We start from the raw sequence: 21,452 nt of genomic DNA, 5'->3' as shown, positions 1-21,452 counted from the left end.
AGGGTCGATTTTAACGTTATGCTTATGACTTTACGTTAAAAGGTTGTTGAACAATTCATATCTAAATCGTATCCTAATTCCATATTTACTAAGCCGACCATGCGACACCAGGATGCAGGAATTTAGAAATGAACTCGGGTTCCAGGAGCGGTTCGGGCTTTCGGGCCCCCCGATCGTGGAATCAGCTGCTGCCCGTTTCCGTAAGGGACGTACCAGCTGCTTTGGGCTTTGGAGGTTTCATTTTGTAACTGGTAAATCTCACTGGGCAACACATGATCATTTTCGAAGCGGACCTGGTTACAGAAACTTGGCTACATCAAATACAGAGTGAACAAAACAAATACACAATGGTTGTGCCCTTTAACCTCCAAACAGAAGACACTATTATAATCTCTCATTCACATTTGAACGCATTGACCATGTATTGTATTTCAGTTGATCTCTGTAGTACAGAATATATTCATCGTTTATTTTGCTGCGTAATTATTGACTGTTCAAATGTCCTTATTAATTACTGCTTTGCGATAGTTGTGAAGCACCTTGCAACAAGAAACTATTGAGGGCACAATGCCAAATAAAGATTGATTGCTGACTATATACATCTGCTGACGGAGAGACAAATTACAATATTTTTCAAAATCATCCAACTACTATTGATTCCTTGAGAGATGTTTGTTTCCATAACCATTGATGTATGGATAATATGGTTAATATGATATTAATCTCATCCTATGGTGAATTTGATATCAATCTCATCCACTGCACAAACCATGACAGGAGATGCGGATGCCTGATGCACAAATCGAAAATAAAAACATTTCTCCAGTGCGCAATGCCCGATCCACAAACACGAAGGAGGCATCACGGTGATGATGATACACTCCGCTGGCTCCTAACGTGGTTATCTGCTGGGTTGACTACGGCAATGTGAAATTGTATTTGTAGCTCTGCGTCTAACATCAGCAGCCGTACGGCAAGAAGAAGACTGTATTCTTAGGTTTTTTCGGTAAAGTCACGTAGGTAATTTTTTTAAATTAGAATTAATACAAGTAAAATAAAAATAAAATAAAAAATTACGACGTTTCGGAGGCAACACAAGCTTCCGTCTTCAGGTGGAACCGTCACAGCACGATAGCTGTATCAAGTGAGAGAAATTCCAAGGAAACAGTCCTTGTACATATACTGGTTGAGGGTGGGAGGAGCCAAGGTAGGCCCCTGAATATTATTATTGTGAGGTTCGGTGCGGCTGAAGCACGCTGTTAGGAATGAGCCTTTGTTGTGTAGACTGGTTGAAATCGGAGGTTCCAAGAGTTGTTAAGGTGCTGCTGATGTAAAGGTGCGGCTGCTGTAAAGGTGCGTCTACATGGGACTGAGCCTTTTGTTATGTAGAGGTGGTCCCGGCTGAAACCGCTGCCAGGAATGAGTCTTTGTTGTGTAGACTGGTTGGACTCGGAGGTTCTAAGAGTTGTCAAGGTGCGGCTGCTGTGAATGGGACTGAGCCTTTGTTATGTAGATGAAACAGCACTTTGCTACGTTGCTGGGATTAATTCTAGATTTGCCAAATATGTGTGGAAGTTGACGAACGCTTGTGTCGAAACGTCGTAGTTTCTTCTTATTTTCTTTGAACCTATCTACGTGACTTTACCGAAAGACCCGTAAACCATATAATCGATGATGTATTGAAAGATGTTTGTTTGTTGTTGTTGTTGTCATTTGTCCATCATTCTTCTCTCAACTCATTGAGTACGAAGTGGTACAGGACCGAGTCTCGTCTGGGTACCAGTCAGCTTCCCGCACATGCGTGGGCCACCACGCACGCACACACACACACACGCACACACACACACGCCACACACACGCACACGCACACACACGCACACGCACACACACGCCACACACACGCACACACACACACGCCACACGCACGCACACGCACGCACACGCACACACACAGTGGGACTGGGGGGGGGCCCGAGCCGGCAGCGCGTTTGAGATGATGCGGCGGCGGCAACGGTCACCTGAATAGAAGCATCAGCGCTTGGAAGAACGTTCGAAAGTTGTTATGGCGGTTGATCCCGTAGCCGTCATCCAGCGCTATATTGCCAAACACCTGCAAACGACACCAACGTGAAAATCCACCCTGGGCCACGGTTCCCACTGCCCGGTCACCGCCACAGGCGTGGGATAAAACAACGACGGAATGCGCGCGCTTGTACACATCGTGTCTGTGGGCAGGGTCGCCACGTGTGTGTGCGTTTTAGTCGGCAGAAAAAAAGCTTCGTAGCTCTTCGGATTTCTCCAGGATAAAGATTCTGATTCTGACTGTGTGGCAAGTGTGTATGTGTGCGTGACTGTATGGTGAGTGTGTAGTGTGTATGTGTCCAGGACTCTGTGGAACTCACAAATCCTTGAGAGATCTGGGTACACATTCTCATCGGTGAGCTCCTCTGGTGGGCAAGGCGGCGTTGGCTGGGTGATATACCCCGCATGCCCAGCCACCGCATTCGCAAGCATCTTCTATTTGGCCGGATAAGAGGGGGCTAAACAGGTGTGACACGGGCTAGAGAAGATATGGACTGATGAGGTAGAGGAGGATGTGGAGCTGAGTGGATTTGTCGAAGACCGGTACCAGCAGTGTCAAGTTCGGCCTCTATGGAGGAGGCTCGTGAAGGACGCTGCTACTGGGCAGTTGGAGGCAGTCGCCCTCCAACAACAGCGGAGGGCGGAGTAGCGACGCTCACAACAACGAGCGGAGCGCCCGGCGACTAAAATGCAGCAAATTGGCAAGTAAGGCACAGATGGCGCATTTGCCAGTCATCTCACTCAACCCATGGGAGCTGGGTCTGTTCTGTGACCTCCTGCCAGCGAGCCTTCGACACTTCACGTGGCCTCAAAGTGCACTTGGCATGGCACAAGTGTTGTGGTGACATCACCGCCACTTAGTGGCAAACGGCGGTTGTTGTTGAGACTGTGTGATGTGTGAGTGTGTGTGCGAGACTGTGTGTGGTGTGTGCGAGACTGTGTGGTGTGCGAGTGTGTGTGCGTGACCATGAGCAGACTGTACCTGCATGCCGATGATGGCGTAGATGAAGAAGAGCATCCCAATGAGCAGACAGACGTACGGCAAAGCCTGCAACACACCACCCCGTCACGTCATGCGTACGCTGGAAACTAACTCGTCTGCTTCTCCACTGCAATGTAACATTTCAACATGCGCATCTAACACAGGCCTCATCCCTCTGGGGTCAACAACACGGGCATCACTTTGTGTTCAAAGTAAACCGTGATCGTCCTGTGGATAGACTCGCCCACGCCATAGTAAGGTGTAATTTCCACCTCTGGCTGAAGATTGCAAGCACGAAATGAGCACCAATACATCAATGCTCATTGAAGCAGGAAACGACTTTGGCTTTTGAAAACCAAAGATTATATATATTAGTTTCATACGCCACAGCGATTTATACATTTTTATAATATCACAGGGTAAAAACCCTGGATGGACAGCAAGAGATGACCGCGATGCTGTGGAGATGCCGAGTCCGCACGGCACGGCGCGAGCGAGCCCGCGTAGGCAGCGCCCACGCCCGCACGTATGTACGCACGTAACGTTACGTGTACTTCACGTAAGGTTACGCACGTAACGTTATGTGTACGTTACACACGTAAGGTTATGTACGTAACGTAACGTTGCGTGCAACGCTCTGTGGCGCAAGTCAGAGCGTCTTCCTGCTCTCGTCGCCATCGCCAACCACCTGACCCATCGATGGGCATTCCACATTCCCATCGAGGGGCAGCACTGCCATTCACTCGCCGTGCGAGCGTGCTCAGCCTCAGTGCCAGTCTGCCAAGCAGTGAGCGAGAGTTACTGTACACGGCAGTTGACAATGCTCACAACTTAACTCAATCACGCACACGATGATCAGCGATTTGATTTTTGTTGTTGTTGTTCAGCGTTAAAACCTTCATCTCGATTTATCTACGCGCAGCGCCGCGCCGCCGCGTGGCACCAACGCGTGGGCACCTTGAAGGACTGCACGAAGGTCCAGAGCAGGATGCGGATGGTGTAGCCCTGGCGCAGCAGCTTGATGAGACGGGCGGCGCGGAACAGCCGCAGGAAACTCAGGTTGATGAAATTGTTCTGCGGGGGTGGAGGGGGGGGTGGTAGGGACACGAGACGGGCCTCAGCGACGGGCTCGACACGCGCGCGAGAGAGAGAGGGGGGGGGGGGCAGCAAAACTCATCGCCCGAGGTTCAACGCCCCCGCGGCAGGTGTGAGTTTCACAGGTAGAGACACTTTGCCGCTGTACTTGAGAAAACAGATTCTGGCTTAACCCTAAATGTCCCCTTTCCTACGTGCGCTATAACCCCACCTGTGTCTCACCGGCACTGGAAGGGCCTCCAACTCAGAGCTGCTGCCGCCAACTCAAATGTTTGAAGAAAACATCACTTGCCAGAAATCTGTCCCATCTACTGCTTCCCTTTCCTCCGTGGAATCCGTAGGGGGCCCTATTATCTCATTTGAAACTCATTTGTCAATCACCTCCACGATGCAGCGCAGAGTTTGGTTTCTGCTCCGATGTGAACGCTCCGTCGTGCGAGTCAAGAGCTACTGCCAACCACTGGAACCGGGGATGGAAATTCCATATTCCCATGGAGGGGCAGCACTGCCGTTAACTCGCCGTGCGAGCGTGCTCAACCCCAGTGTCAGTCTGCCAAGCGATGAGTGAGAGTTACTGTACACGCCAATGTACAATGCTCACTACTTCACTCAATCATGCACACGATTATCAGCGATTGATTTTTTTCGTTCAGCGTTAAAACTTCACATTGATTCCCTGCCACTTACCCAAGTCAACATTATCAATTATTTATGTTATGTTTGCAGCTCATGCTAACGTGCCATGGAAACGCAGCCATGAGGCAGCCCTAGAAAGTAATTGGACTGCGGTGATAGCGACGAAACGTGCACGCAAGCCGGTCGGAATTTATTTTGTGCCATGCAATTTTTTTTTATTCCTGTATATAAAGTAGTGTGTCGAAGTAGGATCCATATATATAATAGAGATGGTCCTTGCCTATCGATCTGGCAGTTAATCAGCATGGGGGTTAGCCCCACCCTGCTGGTGGGACAATGAATGTTGCAATTGGTCCAGAGCTGACTCGTACGAAACTAAAGCTGCTGAAAGTAAATCACTCCCAGAAGGCTGTGGCCGAGGGGATGTGCATTTTTTGTTTTACGTGGATAGGATGGGGGAAGGAGGCGTAGCGTCCGCCTGTTTATCTGTTACCTACTCGTTAAAACGTATTCTCGCCGACGCCTTCGTTTTAACCATTAAATAACTGCTGCATTCGCCGCGGCTTCAACGCAGGCTGTGCAAGGTTTTTTGTCGGCTATTCGCCGGGACGCCCTGACGTCTTGGCCCACGCGTGCCCTGTCCGACCCGCGTGCGTTTGGCTGTTAGCGGCTGTGACCTCCTGCGTCGGGTCGTAGTGCGGCATCTACACACCTCATCACCGTAACCCGTCCAAAGCCACCACACGTGCACGGACGTCCACTCAAATCGTGTGACGTTTTAAGAAGGCGACGTTTGCCCGACTTATCCCGAGAGCGAACCTCTTTTGCCCGCGGACCAGGAAGGGCGGCCTTAGCGTGCAGCCCGACGGACACGCTCTGGGAGGGATGTGACGACTGTGCAACCAACCACTGTGTGGACTTGCTGTGGCCGCTTTGTGCCTGCAGCACGAGCGGGTCTGACGGTGCGAGTTCACAAGCACGGCGACGAGCGTGTAAGTGGGCCCTGCTAATAACCCTGGGGGGGAGGGGGGGTGGAGGGTGGGTGGAGGGTCGGTGGGGAGGGGGTGTAGAGGGGGTGGGGATGGGGGGTGGAGGGGGTGCGGAGGGGGGTGGATGGGGGGTGGAGGGGGTGTAGAGGGGGGGGTGGAGGGGGAGTGGAGGGGGTGGGTGGATGGGGGGTGGAGGGGGAGTGGAGGGGGTGGGTGGAGGGGGGGTGGAGGGGGTGGAGGGGGGGGGGGTGGAGGGGGGGGTGGAGGGGATGTAGAGGGGGTGGGGGGCTGGAGGGGGGGTGGAGGGGGTTGGAGGGGGTGGGGAGGGGGTTAGGTGGAGGGGGTGGGGAGGGGGGTGGAGGGGGTGGGGAGGGGGGTGGAGGGGGTGGGTGGACGATGTGGGCGGAGGGGGGGTGGAGGGGGTGGGGAGGGGGGGTGGTGGGGTGGGGAGTGGGGAGGGGGGTGGAGGGGGTGGGTGGAGGGGGGTGGAGGGGGGGGCTCTGCATTGCAAGAATACTCAGAGAGACTCCCCCCCCCTTAGCGAGAAGCGAACACATCTTACCCGCTTATGCTCAGCACAGGCATAGTCACACGTGTGTGTCTGTGTGTGTGGTTATGCCTTTTAACGTGACGTGTATATAGCGTACGCGATGCAATGCGTGTGCTGTGACAGGCTTGTGAAGCGGTCAAAATGGAAGAGGAGCACAATTACCACTTGCTGATTGGTCCAAAGCGGATGAAAGGATGGGTTCAGTGATGGAATCAGATGGTAGGCAGGAGAGCGAAATGGATTACACAAACATACAACATACACACGGATGTTAGGGAGATATCGCGTGGATCACAAACGTAATCACATAATGGCAGGCGCTGGAATACACAACAACAACAACAAGGCGGATGATCTGCAACACAGAGATGGGTATTTCCAGGTGAGTGGGTGGGCGGCTGCGTGCCCAGCCGCCTCATCCCACAGCCCCGGCACCGCGGACACTTCCACTGTGACCGCTCGCTCGGCCTGGCAACGGGCGGTGGCAGAGACGGCGGAGGCAATGCCACCGGGAGCCGATCGTTCACGGAGCCCAAAGCGCTTGGAGCAATCGCCCAGCAGGAGTTTCACAACCGTCAACTTTTGCCCGCTGGAGATTTCCGTTGAGGCCCGCGATGCCAGCCCAGCTGAGCGATGCGGGACACCGGTGCGGGGGGGGGGGGGAGAGAGGCTGCGGCACATCCGGATGAACCAATCCCAGCGCACGTGCTCCGAGGGGAGCTTGTAAATCGTACGTTTTGCGTTGTGTTTTCGGACCAAGAGTCCACAGAGCTTTGGATAGAAAAGAACGACATCTAGAGTCTGCACAGCGGCTCGTATGCCGTGAATGAGGGACACGTGATTTCATGTCCCGGAGGTCAAACGAGCCAAGCGATGATGGACCGTATTCTCTGGATTAAGACGCACTCTTTTTCCCTGGTTTTTTTCAAGTAAAGGTTGGGAATCCGTATCATAATCTGGCAAATATGTTGTGTGCGTGCGTGTGTGAGCATCAAAGGCGGCCGGTAGGGTGCTGGCCACCCATCTCCTCATGTGACTTGCCGGCCTTCATAGGTGTTCACTAATAGCACATGTCTCGACAGTCTCTTAAGGCTATCCAGGGGATCTTTGTCTTTGTCCACGCAGGACCCCATTAAAACCCACAGCAGCCTGGTCTCGGCTCGCTGATGAAAGCTGCAAGAACGAATGTCATCATCGCTTGCAGCTGGGGTTTGCATTGTCCCCCCTCCCCCTAATGTTGAGGGGAAATGGGTGAGGTTCAGGACTGTGGCTCATGCACCAGCTATAGCTGCATTGGGAATACAGTCTATACTTCCCCGGAGACCCTGGCTGATGGAGGAGGTGTTCCGGCTAGCTGAGAAAAGGTGGCAGGCCCACTACCACCACCTACAACATACCACAAAGGAGAATGAGGAGGCTCACCGCAGGCTGATTGTAACAACTAGCAGGGCATCTCCCTCCTCAGTGTGCCAGGAAAGATCCTCGCAAGGATTCTTCAACATCACCTTGACAGGCAAGATAAGGAGAGGCTTGAGGAGTCCCAGTGTGGTTTCAGAATGGGTTGGTCCTGCACAGAAGCTATACGATGTGTCTGTCTAGTACAGCAGCGGTGTAAGGAACCTCAACAGGACCTACAGCTCTGCATTATTGACCTGGTCAAGGCCTATGAAGCGATCACTAGGAGTCAGAACCATTACCTGTTCACCTTTGGGTGTGGCAGCAATGTCCTCTGGCTCCTACATCATATCACATATTTTTTTACCACGTAATTTGAGACACTTTACATGGCTGTACCAAAGGAATTTCCATCTTAGGAGGCTGATCGATGCCCGGGTGACCTCCTGTCAAGTGAGCCTCCGACACTTCCCATGGCCCTCAAGGTACACCTAGCCTGGCACATGCGCTGTTGGTGACGTAACCGCCACTTAGTGGTGAATGGTGGCTGTTGTTGGTGTTGGTGTAGTGCGTGTGACCAGATTTGCATAAATGTATTTACACCGATCGCAAGTTCGTTTGGGGTACGTTTAGCTTTTCGGAGCATTCTGTAATCCTGAGAATACGGTATTTATCGACACGCAGTTTTGCAAATAAAGAATGACAGCTGGGATTGGCCACGGGGAGCGAATACTTCAGAACCCATCAAACGAAACGGACGTGCTAAAATTTAGCTGCAGCGAGCCATGAATCGTTAAACAAATGTCCATTAATTCCACATTCGAATGTGAGTTGAGTAACTTAAAAAAGCGATGTAAACTCAAGGCCTGGATTGCACAGTTCCACCTGCCGCCACTCTCGGTGTAAAGTCCACAACTCGCCTCCTGCACACGTCAACCCGGCTATTTATGTGGCCACTCACATTCTCCACAACGACCTAAGTTATTATTTTGTGTGTTATGTAGTTTTGCGTCCAACTAGGACCAATATCTATAAACAGTTTGCCAGCATTGGTTCAAGCAAGCCAGACACTGCATATGAGGCAAGGAATGTCGCAATTGGTCTCGAGGTTGCTTGTACTGAATCAATGCTGCCGAAATCACGCACTCCCAGAAGGCCGTGCCGGTGATGGGATGCGTAAAGAAGAAAACAACGTTATCGTTTCGTTCTGTGGAGGGGCAGATTAGTGATGGAGGCGTCTTGTCTGCTTGTGTATCATCCTGAAACCCCGAGCGAGCTCACGGTCGGTACGGACGCACGGCTGTCTAAACGGCGGAGGGCTGAGGGAGCGGGCAGGCCGGCAATTTGGCGCAGCGCGACAGCCGGCCACACAGCGAGGGGAGAGGCCCCCTGCGGGCAATGGCTCTGTGGCCTCCCTGGGAAAGCAAGCAGTGGTTACACACGAAGCAGAGCTGGGCCACGGGCGAAGTTGTCGGGAGCAGCCGTGAGATGCAACTCGATTTAAAAAACATATCCCGCATTTGTAAAGAAAAGCAGACTCGCAAGCAGGCAGAGGTCGTAGGGGGGAATGACGCGCCAGCAGAACGCACCGATTCGCAATGCATTATAAAATAAGGGGATGATGGGGACATGTGCTGCGAATGTAAATACAAAATAAACGATGCAAGGCGGTGAATGAGGTTGAAGCAAGAGGGCAAATGGAGATGTCAGGTACTGCATTTGGTACACATTTAATATGTGGGATGGGAACGGGGTCGCCACCTTCTCCGCAGACCAAACCCTGGGGACGTTTCTCAGTCGGCACGAGTCATTTAAACCCGTGCAGTTTGCTGAAATAAAGTTCCACGCAACACCGGCAACCAGACCTCGGACTGTTTCGGGTCAAGCCTGGGCAGGTGGCGACCCTAGATGGGAATGTGGGATGTGGAGTTGGATTCGACAATGCAGGAGGCGCGGGTCAGAAGAGGACAGGCGGGAGGCAGCAGGTGAGCGGGGTATTATTGTGAGGTCACGCAGGAGAGGTGAGGGTGGTGAGGGCGTGGTGGCGAGTGGCATTGCGTGTGGCGCTCACCACGAGTTCCGTCACTAAAATGTCCGTGACGCTCCCTCCGACGGTGACGAGGTCGAAGACATTCCAAGCGTCGCGGAAATAATTCTGAAAAGAAACAAAAACGTGATGTCGATGACGATGACAATCACATCGTTGTTCCTCAAACGGCACGCGTGCAAACATCGGCACCGCCTTATATCAGAAGCAGAACGTCGTGCACAATAAGAACTGAGGGGCCGCGTCGATGGCAGCGTCCAATCACACGCCGACAAGTCTCCCCACGCTCGTCATTAACACCGCCCTGTACAGCAGAAGCCCGCGAGAGCACGCGCGCGGATCCGAATCTGCAAACGATGAGAAAACCCGCCACAACAGGAAACCCGCTTGTTGTACACACAGGCCACGCTCTTGTGTGTTGCTGCAGAAACTCGCGCGGCGTGCAAGGATCATGTTTTGGGGGCCTTCTTTCCAAACGGAGCACTAACCGGCTTCAGTAGCCCTCACGCTACCCCGTGGTTACCGTTGCCGTGAATCTCACCCCGTGGTTACCGTTGCCGTGAACCTACCCCGTGGTTACCGTTGCCGTGAATCTCACCCCGTGGTTACCGTTGCCGTGAATCTCACCCCGTGGTTACCGTTGCCGTGAACCTACCCCGTGGTTACCGTTGCCGTGAATCTCACCCCGTGGTTACCGTTGCCGTGAATCTCACCCCATGGTTACCGTTGCCGTGAATCTCACCCCGTGGTTACCGTTGCCGTGAATCTCACCCCGTGGTTACCGTGAATCTCACCCCGTGGTTACCGTTGCCGTGAATCTCACCCCATGGTTACCGTTGCCGTGAATCTCACCCCGTGGTTACCGTTGCCGTGAATCTCACCCCGTGGTTACCGTTGCCGTGAATCTCACCCCGTGGTTACCGTTGCCGTGAATCTCACCCCATGGTTACCGTTGCCGTGAATCTCACCCCGTGGTTACCGTTGCCGTGAATCTCACCCCATGGTTACCGTTGCCGTGAATCTCACCCCGTGGTTACCGTTGCCGTGAATCTCACCCCATGGTTATCGTTGCCGTGAATCTCACCCCGTGGTTACCGTTGCCGTGAATCTCACCCCATGGTTACCGTTGCCGTGAATCTCACCCCGTGGTTACCGTTGCCGTGAATCTCACCCCGTGGTTACCGTTGCCGTGAATCTCACCCCATGGTTACCGTTGCCGTGAATCTCACCCCATGGTTACCGTTGCCGTGAATCTCACCCCATGGTTACCGTTGCCGTGAATCTCACCCCGTGGTTACCGTTGCCGTGAATCTCACCCCGTGGTTACCGTGAATCTCACCCCGTGGTTACCGTTGCCGTGAATCTCACCCCATGGTTACCGTTGCCGTGAATCTCACCCCGTGGTTACCGTTGCCGTGAATCTCACCCCGTGGTTGCCGTGAATCTCACCCCGTGGTTACCGTTGCCGTGAATCTCACCCCGTGGTTACCGTTGCCGTGAATCTCACCCCGTGGTTACCGTTGCCGTGAATCTCACCCCGTGGTTACCGTTGCCGTGAATCTCACCCCGTGGTTACCGTTGCCGTGAATCTCACCCCATGGTTACCGTTGCCGTGAATCTCACCCCGTGGTTACCGTTGCCGTGAATCTCACCCCGTGGTTACCGTGAATCTCACCCCGTGGTTACCGTTGCCGTGAATCTCGCCCCGTGGTTACCGTTGCCGTGAATCTCACCCCATGGTTACCGTTGCCGTGAATCTCACCCCATGGTTACCGTTGCCGTGAATCTCACCCCATGGTTACCGTTGCCGTGAATCTCACCCCGTGGTTACCGTTGCCGTGAATCTCGCCCCGTGGTTACCGTTGCCGTGAATCTCACCCCATGGTTACCGTTGCCGTGAATCTCACCCCATGGTTACCGTTGCCGTGAATCTCACCCCATGGTTACCGTTGCCGTGAATCTCACCCTGTGGTTACCGTTGCCGTGAATCTCACCCCGTGGTTACCGTGAATCTCACCCCGTGGTTACCGTTGCCGTGAATCTCACCCCGTGGTTACCGTGAATCTCACCCCGTGGTTACCGTTGCCGTGAATCTCACCCCGTGGTTACCGTGAATCTCACCCCGTGGTTACCGTTGCCGTGAATCTCACCCCGTGGTTACCGTGAATCTCACCCCGTGGTTACCGTTGCCGTGAATCTCACCCCGTGGTTACCGTGAATCTCACCCCGTGGTTACCGTTGCCGTGAATCTCACCCCATGGTTACCGTTGCCGTGAATCTCACCCCATGGTTACCGTTGCCGTGAATCTCACCCCGTGGTTACCGTTGCCGTGAATCTCACCCCGTGGTTACCGTGAATCTCACCCCGTGGTTACCGTTGCCGTGAATCTCACCCCGTGGTTACCGTGAATCTCACCCCGTGGTTACCGTTGCCGTGAATCTCACCCCGTGGTTACCGTGAATCTCACCCCATGGTTACCGTTGCCGTGAATCTCACCCCGTGGTTACCGTTGCCGTGAATCTCACCCCGTGGTTACCGTTGCCGTGAATCTCACCCCGTGGTTACCGTGAATCTCACCCCATGGTTACCGTTGCCGTGAATCTCACCCCGTGGTTACCGTTGCCGTGAATCTCACCCCGTGGTTACCGTTGCCGTGAATCTCACCCCGTGGTTACCGTTGCCGTGAATCTCACCCATCGCTTCCTCCGCCCGTTTTGAGCACTCGGGTCTACCAGACACTGACGATCTCACACTCATCAGCACTGTGCTCAATCACCACACTACGGCTACCCGCTCAGTCACTCACTCACCCACTCACCACACTGCAAGTCACCTCACCTCTCTCTTTGCTTCTAACCCTCGCACCGCTCCGCTTTGCAAATTCCCTCCCATCGTCTATTCTCCCCAGGTTAAAAGAACCTTGCTCAATTCAAGAAACATGTCGACTTTATATTTCCTACAACTTTGACAATAGTGCTGTCTGTTGCTGGCCATTTGATATTTTTGGGGCTTTTTGGCCCGGTGCTCAGCAACTTCCTGCCATTGTACAGGACGTGGCGACGCCTCTTCCGAGGGTGGCGCACACCAATCCCACCAACCAGCAGCCGTCAAAGTGCCGTCTGTCGATGTAAGCCCCCGTTACGTTGGTGCAGATAAAACAATTGCAGGTATGCAAACGGGCAGCTTGCGGTTTGTATTAGCTTAGGTGTAATTTAGCAGCAGCTCAGATGTGGCTGGGAAATTATTACTATTATTATTGAGCTGATTTACCCTGCTAAGTTTTCTCGGTCGGGGGCAATGTTGTTTAGCGTAACGCCAATTGCTTAATTCGCGGGTAACGTTTTAGCCAAGGCAAGTTTGGCCAACACCGGCTACATTTTACGGGTTGTTTTTGTTTTGTTCAGCAGCTATGGCAGGAGACCAGAAAACCCGGAGGAAACCCAAGCAGGGAGAGTATGAGAACAAACTCCACGCACAAAAGTGTGACCACCCTAACGCCAAGATGCTGTCAGAAGTGGACCAAGGGATGATGCGCACTGTGCTCGTCAACGCCGGGTGATTCCGCTCCCGGCTCACTCGCTGCGAGGAGTGGGGGGCACACGCGCGCGGTGACCGCGCCGGCGCCAACAAGCCGGTGCGGCGCAACGCGCGGCATCCCCCGGGGAGGCGCGAGCGATTCCCGTGCACGGCCGCAGAGCTCTCGCGTCCTCGGCGCCGCTCGGCACAGGCCGAGACGCCGCGCCCCGGACGCACGTACCAGGAAGCCGAAGCCGACGAGTTTCAAGATGCACTCCAGGGAAAAGACGATGGTGAAAATAATGTTGAGGTATTTCAACGAGTCGTCGTAGGCGGCCGGCGCGCCGTAGAACTGCACTCGCGCACACACACGCGGGGAGACGTCCACCTGCACGTGTGGTGAACCGCAGGAAACAAAGATCCCCACCCCCCCGTACAGCTTTAAGAGACTGTGCTGTTTGCGAGTAGCACCGATGAAGGCCGGCACTGTGGCACACGAGGGGGTGGGTGGCCAGCACCGCGCCCGGCCGCCTTTGCCTCCCTAGTGGCGATGTTTTCTACACACCGCGCCGGGTACTCATTTGAGACTGAGTCGACCCAGGGGAGGGCCAGGACCGGTTCAGATAATCGTGACTTGTGGTTGGCCATGAGCGGAAATCGAACTCGGGTTTCCAGGTTCGTAGCCCAGCTCACTAAATGCTGCGCCACCGCTCCACACGTTGAAGCAGACCTGGTAGAATGTACTTCACGCACACTGAGAGATATGGACCCAGACTACCCTGCATGGATCGCATGAGCATTGCCTCACCACACCTCACAGCCATAGGTGTTATGTAAAAGCGTATGTCTGGATATCTAGATGCAGTGGCGGCTCCTGCAAAATCTCTCAGGGGGGGCAAATGTCTGGATGATTGATAAGGATAAGGTCCACCCATGCAATGGATAAATTAACAGCTTAAGCATGTAAAGGCAACTTCACTTCTTTAATATTAATGAAACATAAAGTGACTCTTACAATACATCTTGTTTGTTTCTATACTCACTATTAAAACAAACCACTCATGTTTCTTTTATTAAAGATTCCGCTAGGTGGCGACAAATTATATTGTTGGATGAAACGTGCTTACGTATGATGACGTAAGCACGTATGATGACGTAAGCACGTTAGGGCGAGCCCTCCCGGAAGCCATAGAGAATGCATTGCAGCGCCCCCGTTCGAAAAAAAACATCTTTGAATGTAAGTCTATGGGGCCACTCGGGGCGATTCTCAGCTGGAGGGAAATCGCCCAAAAAGAGGCGGCACTCCACAGAACGTAGCATGACGCTGATTGGACTATATCCAGAGGCACAGTGACGGCTAGTGACTCTGTGGTTGAATGACATTGGTGGTGCGTCGCCCAATCGCCCTAATGAAGATACCGCCCCTGTCTAGATGTGAAGTCGAAAGTAGGAACTAACATCAACCCGTTAATGTTATAGTGTCGAGAGCGCCGATTCGAAATATTACAATTCCAATGCACAAATGAATCTGGTGATCCGAGTTCAGCTGCTGCCTACGGCTAACATCAGTGGCGAGAAATCTGTAAACCGGTCCTTGGCATCCCCATTTCACGAAAGCCGCTCTGCCCAGCATCAACAACCGCCCCGAGCCACACTGAGGCTCAACACTCTCCAGCGGGAGAGTCCTGCCGAGTTGTCTCAGCAGGGGGCGATGCTGCTGCTGTGTTGAGTGATTCCAGTTGAGTCATGCTGGAGACAGTAATGCAAAATCAGAATATGTATTTCTACTGGAGGAATCAGATGAGCTACGTGATGTCCAATACCTAGGCTGGTTGAAGCCTTTATCCAATAGTAGATTGAAAAAAACGGTACATATTTTTATTATTAGAAATTATCTGTTATTGCAACTCCAATTTTAAATATATCTCACAAATTACTCAACCATTGCCACATCCTCAGGGGTCAATATAACGAGTACTACTTTGTGGGGAAGTCAACAATGGTCATCTTATGGTGATACTCACCACTACCGTAGGAATGTGGAATTTGCATCACTGGTTCAGGGCTGTAAATGACAATTTACCCGACTCATTTAAACCCAAGCAGTCTGACGACTTGGGCTGAGTGACCGAGTTGGAGGGCCGTGCTCACCGATTGGCTCTCGGAGATCACCACGAGCGAGTTCTGAGAGCGCCACTCACCGATTGGCTCTCGGAGATCATCACGAGCGAGTTCTGAGAGTGCCACTCACTGATTGGCTCTCGGAGATCATCACGAGCGAGTTCTAAGAGCGCCACTCACCGATTGGCTCTCGGAGATCATCACGAGCGAGTTCTGAGAGTGCCACTCACCGATTGGCTCTCGGAGATCATCACGAGCGAGTTCTAAGAGTGCCACTCACCGATTGGCTCTCGGAGATCACCACGAGCGAGTTCTAAGAGTGCCACTCACCGATTGGCTCTCGGAGATCACCACGAGCGAGTTCTAAGAGTGCCACTCACCGATTGGCTCTCAGAGATCACCACGAGCGAGTTCTGAGAGTGCCACTCAGCGATTGGTCCTTGGAAACCACATTCAAAATCATCATAAGTGTCGTCTTGGAGAAAATGAATAAGAGGATAAATACGTGTCCTTCACACATCTGTCCCTCCACGTGTAAAAAATACACATCCCGTCAGCAGCATGGCCTTCTGGGAGCGCATAATTTCAGCAGAGTTAGTTAAACAAAAGCAAAACCCTGCAGTGGTTTCGACATTCATTCGTTTGTTGTCCTTCCCCCGCACCTCCGATTTATCGGGATTGGCTACGTACGGTGCAAAAGAAGTTCAACATTCAGTGTCCCATCAGCAGCAGAGTGAGGCTTGCTCGAACCAATGCTGGTAAACTGCCCAGATGTTAACGGACAAGGAGCCTCTCCGCGAGACGCGGGTCCTGGTGTGCCGCAAATCGACACCCCGCACCCCCGCGCCGCGCCCTCGCGCCAACCCGCTCACCTTCATCATGAGCACGACGGTGTTGAGGGCGATCATGGCCATGATGAAGTAGTCAAAGGGCGGCGACACCACGAACGTCCACACGCGGAAGCGGAGGCTGTTCCGGTCGGCCGGCATGTAGCGCGTGTGCGGGCGCGCGCTGATCGCAAAGTCGATGCACGCCCTCTGCGACGGGAGGCGGGGAGAGGGGAGAGCGAGCGAGCGGACGGTGCCCCGTCGGGCGTCTTTCAAGCTACGGGCTTCTCCTGCCGGCTCAGCGGAGGCAGAGCGAGCGGCTTCGCCATCGGAAGGTCGCGGAATTCTAATTTCCGGTTTGGGGATTGACCCGCGGCCCCCTCGTTGATAAAATGCGTACCACGTTGTGTGGGAAGCCACCAGTGATTGTTCTATGGATAGATTCACCCTCCGGCCGTAGGGATTTGGCATTGCCGCCACTGTTTCAGGGCTGTAAATAGGAGATGAGTACGGATGCCTCAAGGGGAATTTGACCAAAATAACACTTTAACTGCCTCTGCCAGTGAAGAGGATGTCATTAATATTGCTCCAGTTGAGCGCAGACGGCCAAAAACTGTTGGAAGTGTGCAAAAATTTGAAAGAGATAAAACTGTTGCGTCTGGTTGCCCCTTGGTTGTGACGTTGTGCTGGGGACATTTGGAGACGACCGGACGGCACAGTACACTGGCGCCGGACGCTTAGCATGCGCACGTGAAGTGGGCACGGCTGTTAACGCACTGCCCTAAGATTCGAATGAACAATAAACAGCGATAGGCATTGAGTGCACTAATGCCCTCAGCCATACGTAGACCACCAGCAGCTCCCTGTGTGGCCATTTTGTCGTTTAAGGCCATCGAGAAATATGTGGCCAAACAAAAATGTGCCTCAACTTTTTGAGTTGGCGGTTCAAATGGCCGCACGTTCAGTTCTTCTGAACTGGTGATCTGGATAAGGCCGAGATATTTTGTACAAGCAATGCTCATTTTCTTGTCAATCACAGACATAAAATACCAAAATGATTGTGGATATCAGGAATGATTAATTTCCATGAGTAAAACCAACAGCGGTTGTCACTTAAACTTAACCTTGGGTGATCCGTAGGTTGACTCAAACCTTAGATTCATACCCGGCGTAGTATCTGAACATTACCAGCGGAGAGACAAAGGTGACAAGGTGCGATGCTGTCCACAACAAGCTCACACGAGTGACGCTGCCCCTAGCAAGCGCTCCCGCCATTGCACTTTGCTACGATGACGTGTGTAGACCTGTCGGGTGTAGGGGGGGGGGCTATGCAGCAGCGTGAAGGGGCCCAGTCGGCCATAAGGGAGCCCCGAATCAACAGATTAACGAGTACATAAATGTTAAGAACATTTTTTGTTGGATTAATGAAAAATTCGGTCCACCGTAGACCAAGCCCGACTAACGCATATAGCCATCGCATCAATGGAGCGTGAAGTTGCGCGATCCACCCCCTTTGAGGAAATCCTAGACCGATGGGGCCAGCATGTAATCGAGACACGTGATATCTTAATTGTGACTATTGTAACCTTTAAATCTTATTATGTCCCCGTGAAACTGTCTTCCTCAGAACGCCGATACACGGTGCAACTAAAATAATACCTATATCGTTATAGCCTACATGTTATTGTGCATGGGGCTAAAAACATCCGTGGCAATTTCAGTAAAAGTGAATCGGGAGAAAGGTGGGGGACTCACATTTGGATCTTGCCTAACCCCACCCCCCCAGTTGCAATAGGTCGATGCGCCCCTGGGTAAACGCACTTGAGAGCTCACGAAGCCACGCTGGCTTGTACCGCGGGAGTTAGGATGGGGCGCCTGTACGGCGTGGTGGCTTGCGCACTGCACTACGATCCCCACAAACCCGGGTTCGATTCCCGGCTAATGGATACGTGTGTGTGTGTTGAAGTTTTTTCGCGCCGTACGTAGCCAACCGTGCTAATCGGAGGTGCGGGGGAAGGACAACAAACTGGACACTATGAGTGGTGCGCAAACATCGGTGCGGCCGACAGGCAGAAGGGCGCAGTGGCGGTCACCCCCCCCCTCCCACCCCCCCCACCCCGTCCCTCCTCCCACCCCCCACTCCCCCGCCGTCAACTTGCCCTCGCTATCAGTGCCTAAGCCTGAATGCCGGTGCCCCCGTAACGTTTGCTGCGGTTGCACCTCGTTCTTCTCCAGAGTGCAGTCCAACATGACCTTGTCCCCCTGCTCCTGGAAGGTGATGATGATGAGCGCCACGAAGATGTTGACGAAGAAGAAGGGGAACACGACGAAGTAGACGACGTAGAAGATGGAGGTCTCCATTCGGTAGCCGGGGCTGGGGCCCCTCTCCTCGTACGTGGCGTCCACCGAGTGCTTCAGGACCCTGCAAAGACAAAGGCCCCCCCCCGTATAGCCTTAGCAGACTGTTGGGGCAAGTGCTGTTCGCGAGTGGTTACCTATGATGAGACAGAACGCCATACGAGGGGGTGGTGTGGCTAGCACCACGCCCGAATGCCTTTGTCTCCCTTGTGCTGATGTTTACACACTGCAGCAGGCAGTGTGTTTGGAGCGCAGCGCGCTAACCGCTACACCACCGATCTCCATGGACTGGACAAAGACTGTTGGGGCAAGTGCTGTTAGCGAGCACCTATGAAGGCCGGCACGGGGAGGTGGGTCGTCAGCACCACGCCCGGTCGCCTTTGTCTCCCTCGTGGCGTGAATTTTACACACCACGCCTGGTACTCATTTGAGGTTGAGTCGACCTAGGGGAGGCCCAGGACCGGTTCAGGTAATCGTCAACCGGTGTTGGTCTTGAGTTGCAATCGAATTCGGGTCGCCGGGTTCATAGCGCAGCTCGCTAACCGCTACACTACAACTTCCCTTACACCACACACACGCACACACGTGCACACACAAACACACGTGTACGCATGTGTGTAAGAATGTGTGTGTGAGCATGTGAGGTTCCTGTGTGCGTGTGCGCTTGTGTGTGTTGCGCACATGCGAGCGTGTGTATGCGTACGTGTTTGTGTGTGTGAGCGTGTATGAGCGTGTATGAGTGTGTGTGAGCGTGTGTGAGTGTGTGCATGCGTGTATGAGTGTGTGCATGCGTGTATGAGCGTGTGCATGCGTGTATGTGCGTGTGTGAGTGTGTATGAGCATGTATGAGCGTGTGCATGCGTGTATGAGCGTGTGTGAGTGTGTGCATGCGTGTATGAGCGTATGCATGCGTGTATGTGCGTGTGTGAGTGTGTATGAGCGTGTGTGAGTGTGTGCATGCGTGTATGAGCGTATGCATGCGTGTATGTGCGTGTGTGAGTGTGTATGAGCGTGTATGAGTGTGTGCATGCGTGTATGAGCGTATGCATGCGTATATGTGCGTGTGTGAGTGTGTATGAGCGTGTATGAGCGTGTGCATGCGTGTATGAGCGTGTGCATGCGTGTATGTGCGTGTGTGAGTGTGTGCATGCGTGTATGTGCGTGTGCATGCGTGTGCATGCGTGTGTGAGTGTGTGCATGCGTGTATGTGCGTGTGTGAGTGTGTATGAGCATGTATGAGCGTGTGCATGCGTGTATGAGCGTGTGCATGCGTGTATGTGCGTGTGTGAGTGTGTATGAGCATGTATGAGCGTGTGCATGCGTGTATGAGCGTATGCATGCGTGTATGTGCGTGTGTGAGTGTGTATGAGCGTGTATGAGCGTGTGCATGCGTGTATGAGCGTGTGCATGCGTGTATGTGCGTGTGTGAGTGTGTGCATGCGTGTATGTGCGTGTGCATGCGTGTGCATGCGTGTGTGAGTGTGTGCATGCGTGTATGTGCGTGTATGAGTGTGTGCATGCGTGTATGAGCGTGTGCATGCGTGTATGTGCGTGTGTGAGTGTGTATGAGCATGTATGAGCGTGTGCATGCGTGTATGAGCGTGTGTGAGTGTGTGCATGCGTGTATGAGCGTATGCATGCGTGTATGTGCGTGTGTGAGTGTGTATGAGCGTGTATGAGTGTGTGCATGCGTGTATGAGCGTATGCATGCGTGTATGTGCGTGTGTGAGTGTGTATGAGCGTGTACGAGCGTGTGCATGCGTGTGCATGCGTGTATGTGCGTGTGTGAGTGTGTGCATGCGTGTATGTGCGTGTGTGAGTGTGTGCATGCGTGTATGTGCGTGTGCATGCGTGTGCATGCGTGTGAGTGTGTGCATGCGTGTATGAGCGCGTGCATGCGTGTATGTGCGTGTGTGAGTGTGTATGAGCGTGTATGAGCGTGTGCATGCGTGTATGTGCGTGTGTGAGTGTGTATGAGCGTGTATGAGCATGTGCATGCGTGTATGTGCGTGTGTGAGTGTGTATGAGCGTGTATGAGCGTGCGCGTGTCTCACTGTGGCCAGCCCTCCCCCGTGGAGACTGTGAACAGCGTGAGCAGAGCCCACAGGACGTTGTCGTAGTGGAAGTCGAACCGCTTCCACTCGCGCGGGTGAGGGTCCACTTTGTCGCGGTCGTACTCCAAGAAGTAGCCACTGCCCACGCGCGCGCACAACCAGAGACAGAGATCCCCCGCGTAGCCTCAGCAGGCAGCTGGGGCAGGTGCCGTTCGCGAGAACCTACGACGGCCCAAGCGGCGCTCGAGGCGGTGATGTTTTAAACGCCGCATCACGTGCTCATTCAAGTCGACCTTGGGGGGGCCAAGGAACCGGTTCGGATATTCGTGGGTGCTGTTGGCTGTGAGCGGGAATGGAACTCGGGTCGCCGGGTTCGTAGCACAGCGCGCCAACCAGTGCCGGATTAAGCTAGTGCGGGGCCTGTAGAATACGGGATAAAGAGGCCCCAAATTAAAAAAACACGTAAATATTAAAACACACAAATGTTTAACTTGCACAGTAAAGTAATTGTATTTTTTCATTTGCTATACAGCCAGATAATACGACAAATCGCTAACCTTAAACACCCAGTCCTTCATATTAGTTGAAGGCGGTATAGTACTATAGTAATAGAGCAAGTGCAGAATCACTGAATCGGAATTGATAGCTTGAAAGCATTTAGCGTGGGGCCCTTGAAAGTGCGGGGCCACTCGCACATGCTACTTTTGCTACTAGGATAATCCAGCACTGGCGCTAACCGCTACACTACCGCATCCATGGACACACACTCACACGGACAAAGATCCCCCGTGCTGTTAGC

The 21,452-nt window shown here is 53.2% G+C and overlaps 1 protein-coding gene across 4 annotated transcripts in view; it reads right to left on the bottom strand.

The window, feature by feature from the left end:
- Positions 1 to 21,452, bottom strand: part of LOC144933209 (voltage-dependent N-type calcium channel subunit alpha-1B-like) — a 233,958-nt gene that overhangs the window by 134,634 nt on the left and 77,872 nt on the right. For all 4 annotated transcript variants that reach the window (XR_013636995.1, XM_078857855.1, XM_078857856.1 and 1 more), the window contains exons 31-38: positions 20,654 to 20,791; positions 18,462 to 18,663; positions 16,287 to 16,451; positions 13,535 to 13,645; positions 9,801 to 9,884; positions 4,022 to 4,138; positions 3,065 to 3,130; positions 2,019 to 2,110 (exon numbers count right to left, since the gene is read on the bottom strand). Coding sequence is in view for 3 of the 4 variants with exons in the window: in XM_078857855.1 (XP_078713981.1) it covers positions 2,019 to 2,110; positions 3,065 to 3,130; positions 4,022 to 4,138; positions 9,801 to 9,884; positions 13,535 to 13,645; positions 16,287 to 16,451; positions 18,462 to 18,663; positions 20,654 to 20,791 (975 nt within the window). In the remaining variant the exon portion in view is untranslated. The remainder of the gene's footprint in view (positions 1 to 2,018; positions 2,111 to 3,064; positions 3,131 to 4,021; positions 4,139 to 9,800; positions 9,885 to 13,534; positions 13,646 to 16,286; positions 16,452 to 18,461; positions 18,664 to 20,653; positions 20,792 to 21,452) is intronic.

The sequence above is a fragment of the Lampetra fluviatilis genome, chromosome 6, assembly GCF_964198595.1.
Source record: "Lampetra fluviatilis chromosome 6, kcLamFluv1.1, whole genome shotgun sequence".
Classification (NCBI taxonomy): domain Eukaryota; kingdom Metazoa; phylum Chordata; class Hyperoartia; order Petromyzontiformes; family Petromyzontidae; genus Lampetra; species Lampetra fluviatilis.
The sequence above is the reverse complement of the archived record's forward strand: the minus strand, read 5'-3'. Positions and strand labels throughout refer to the sequence as shown.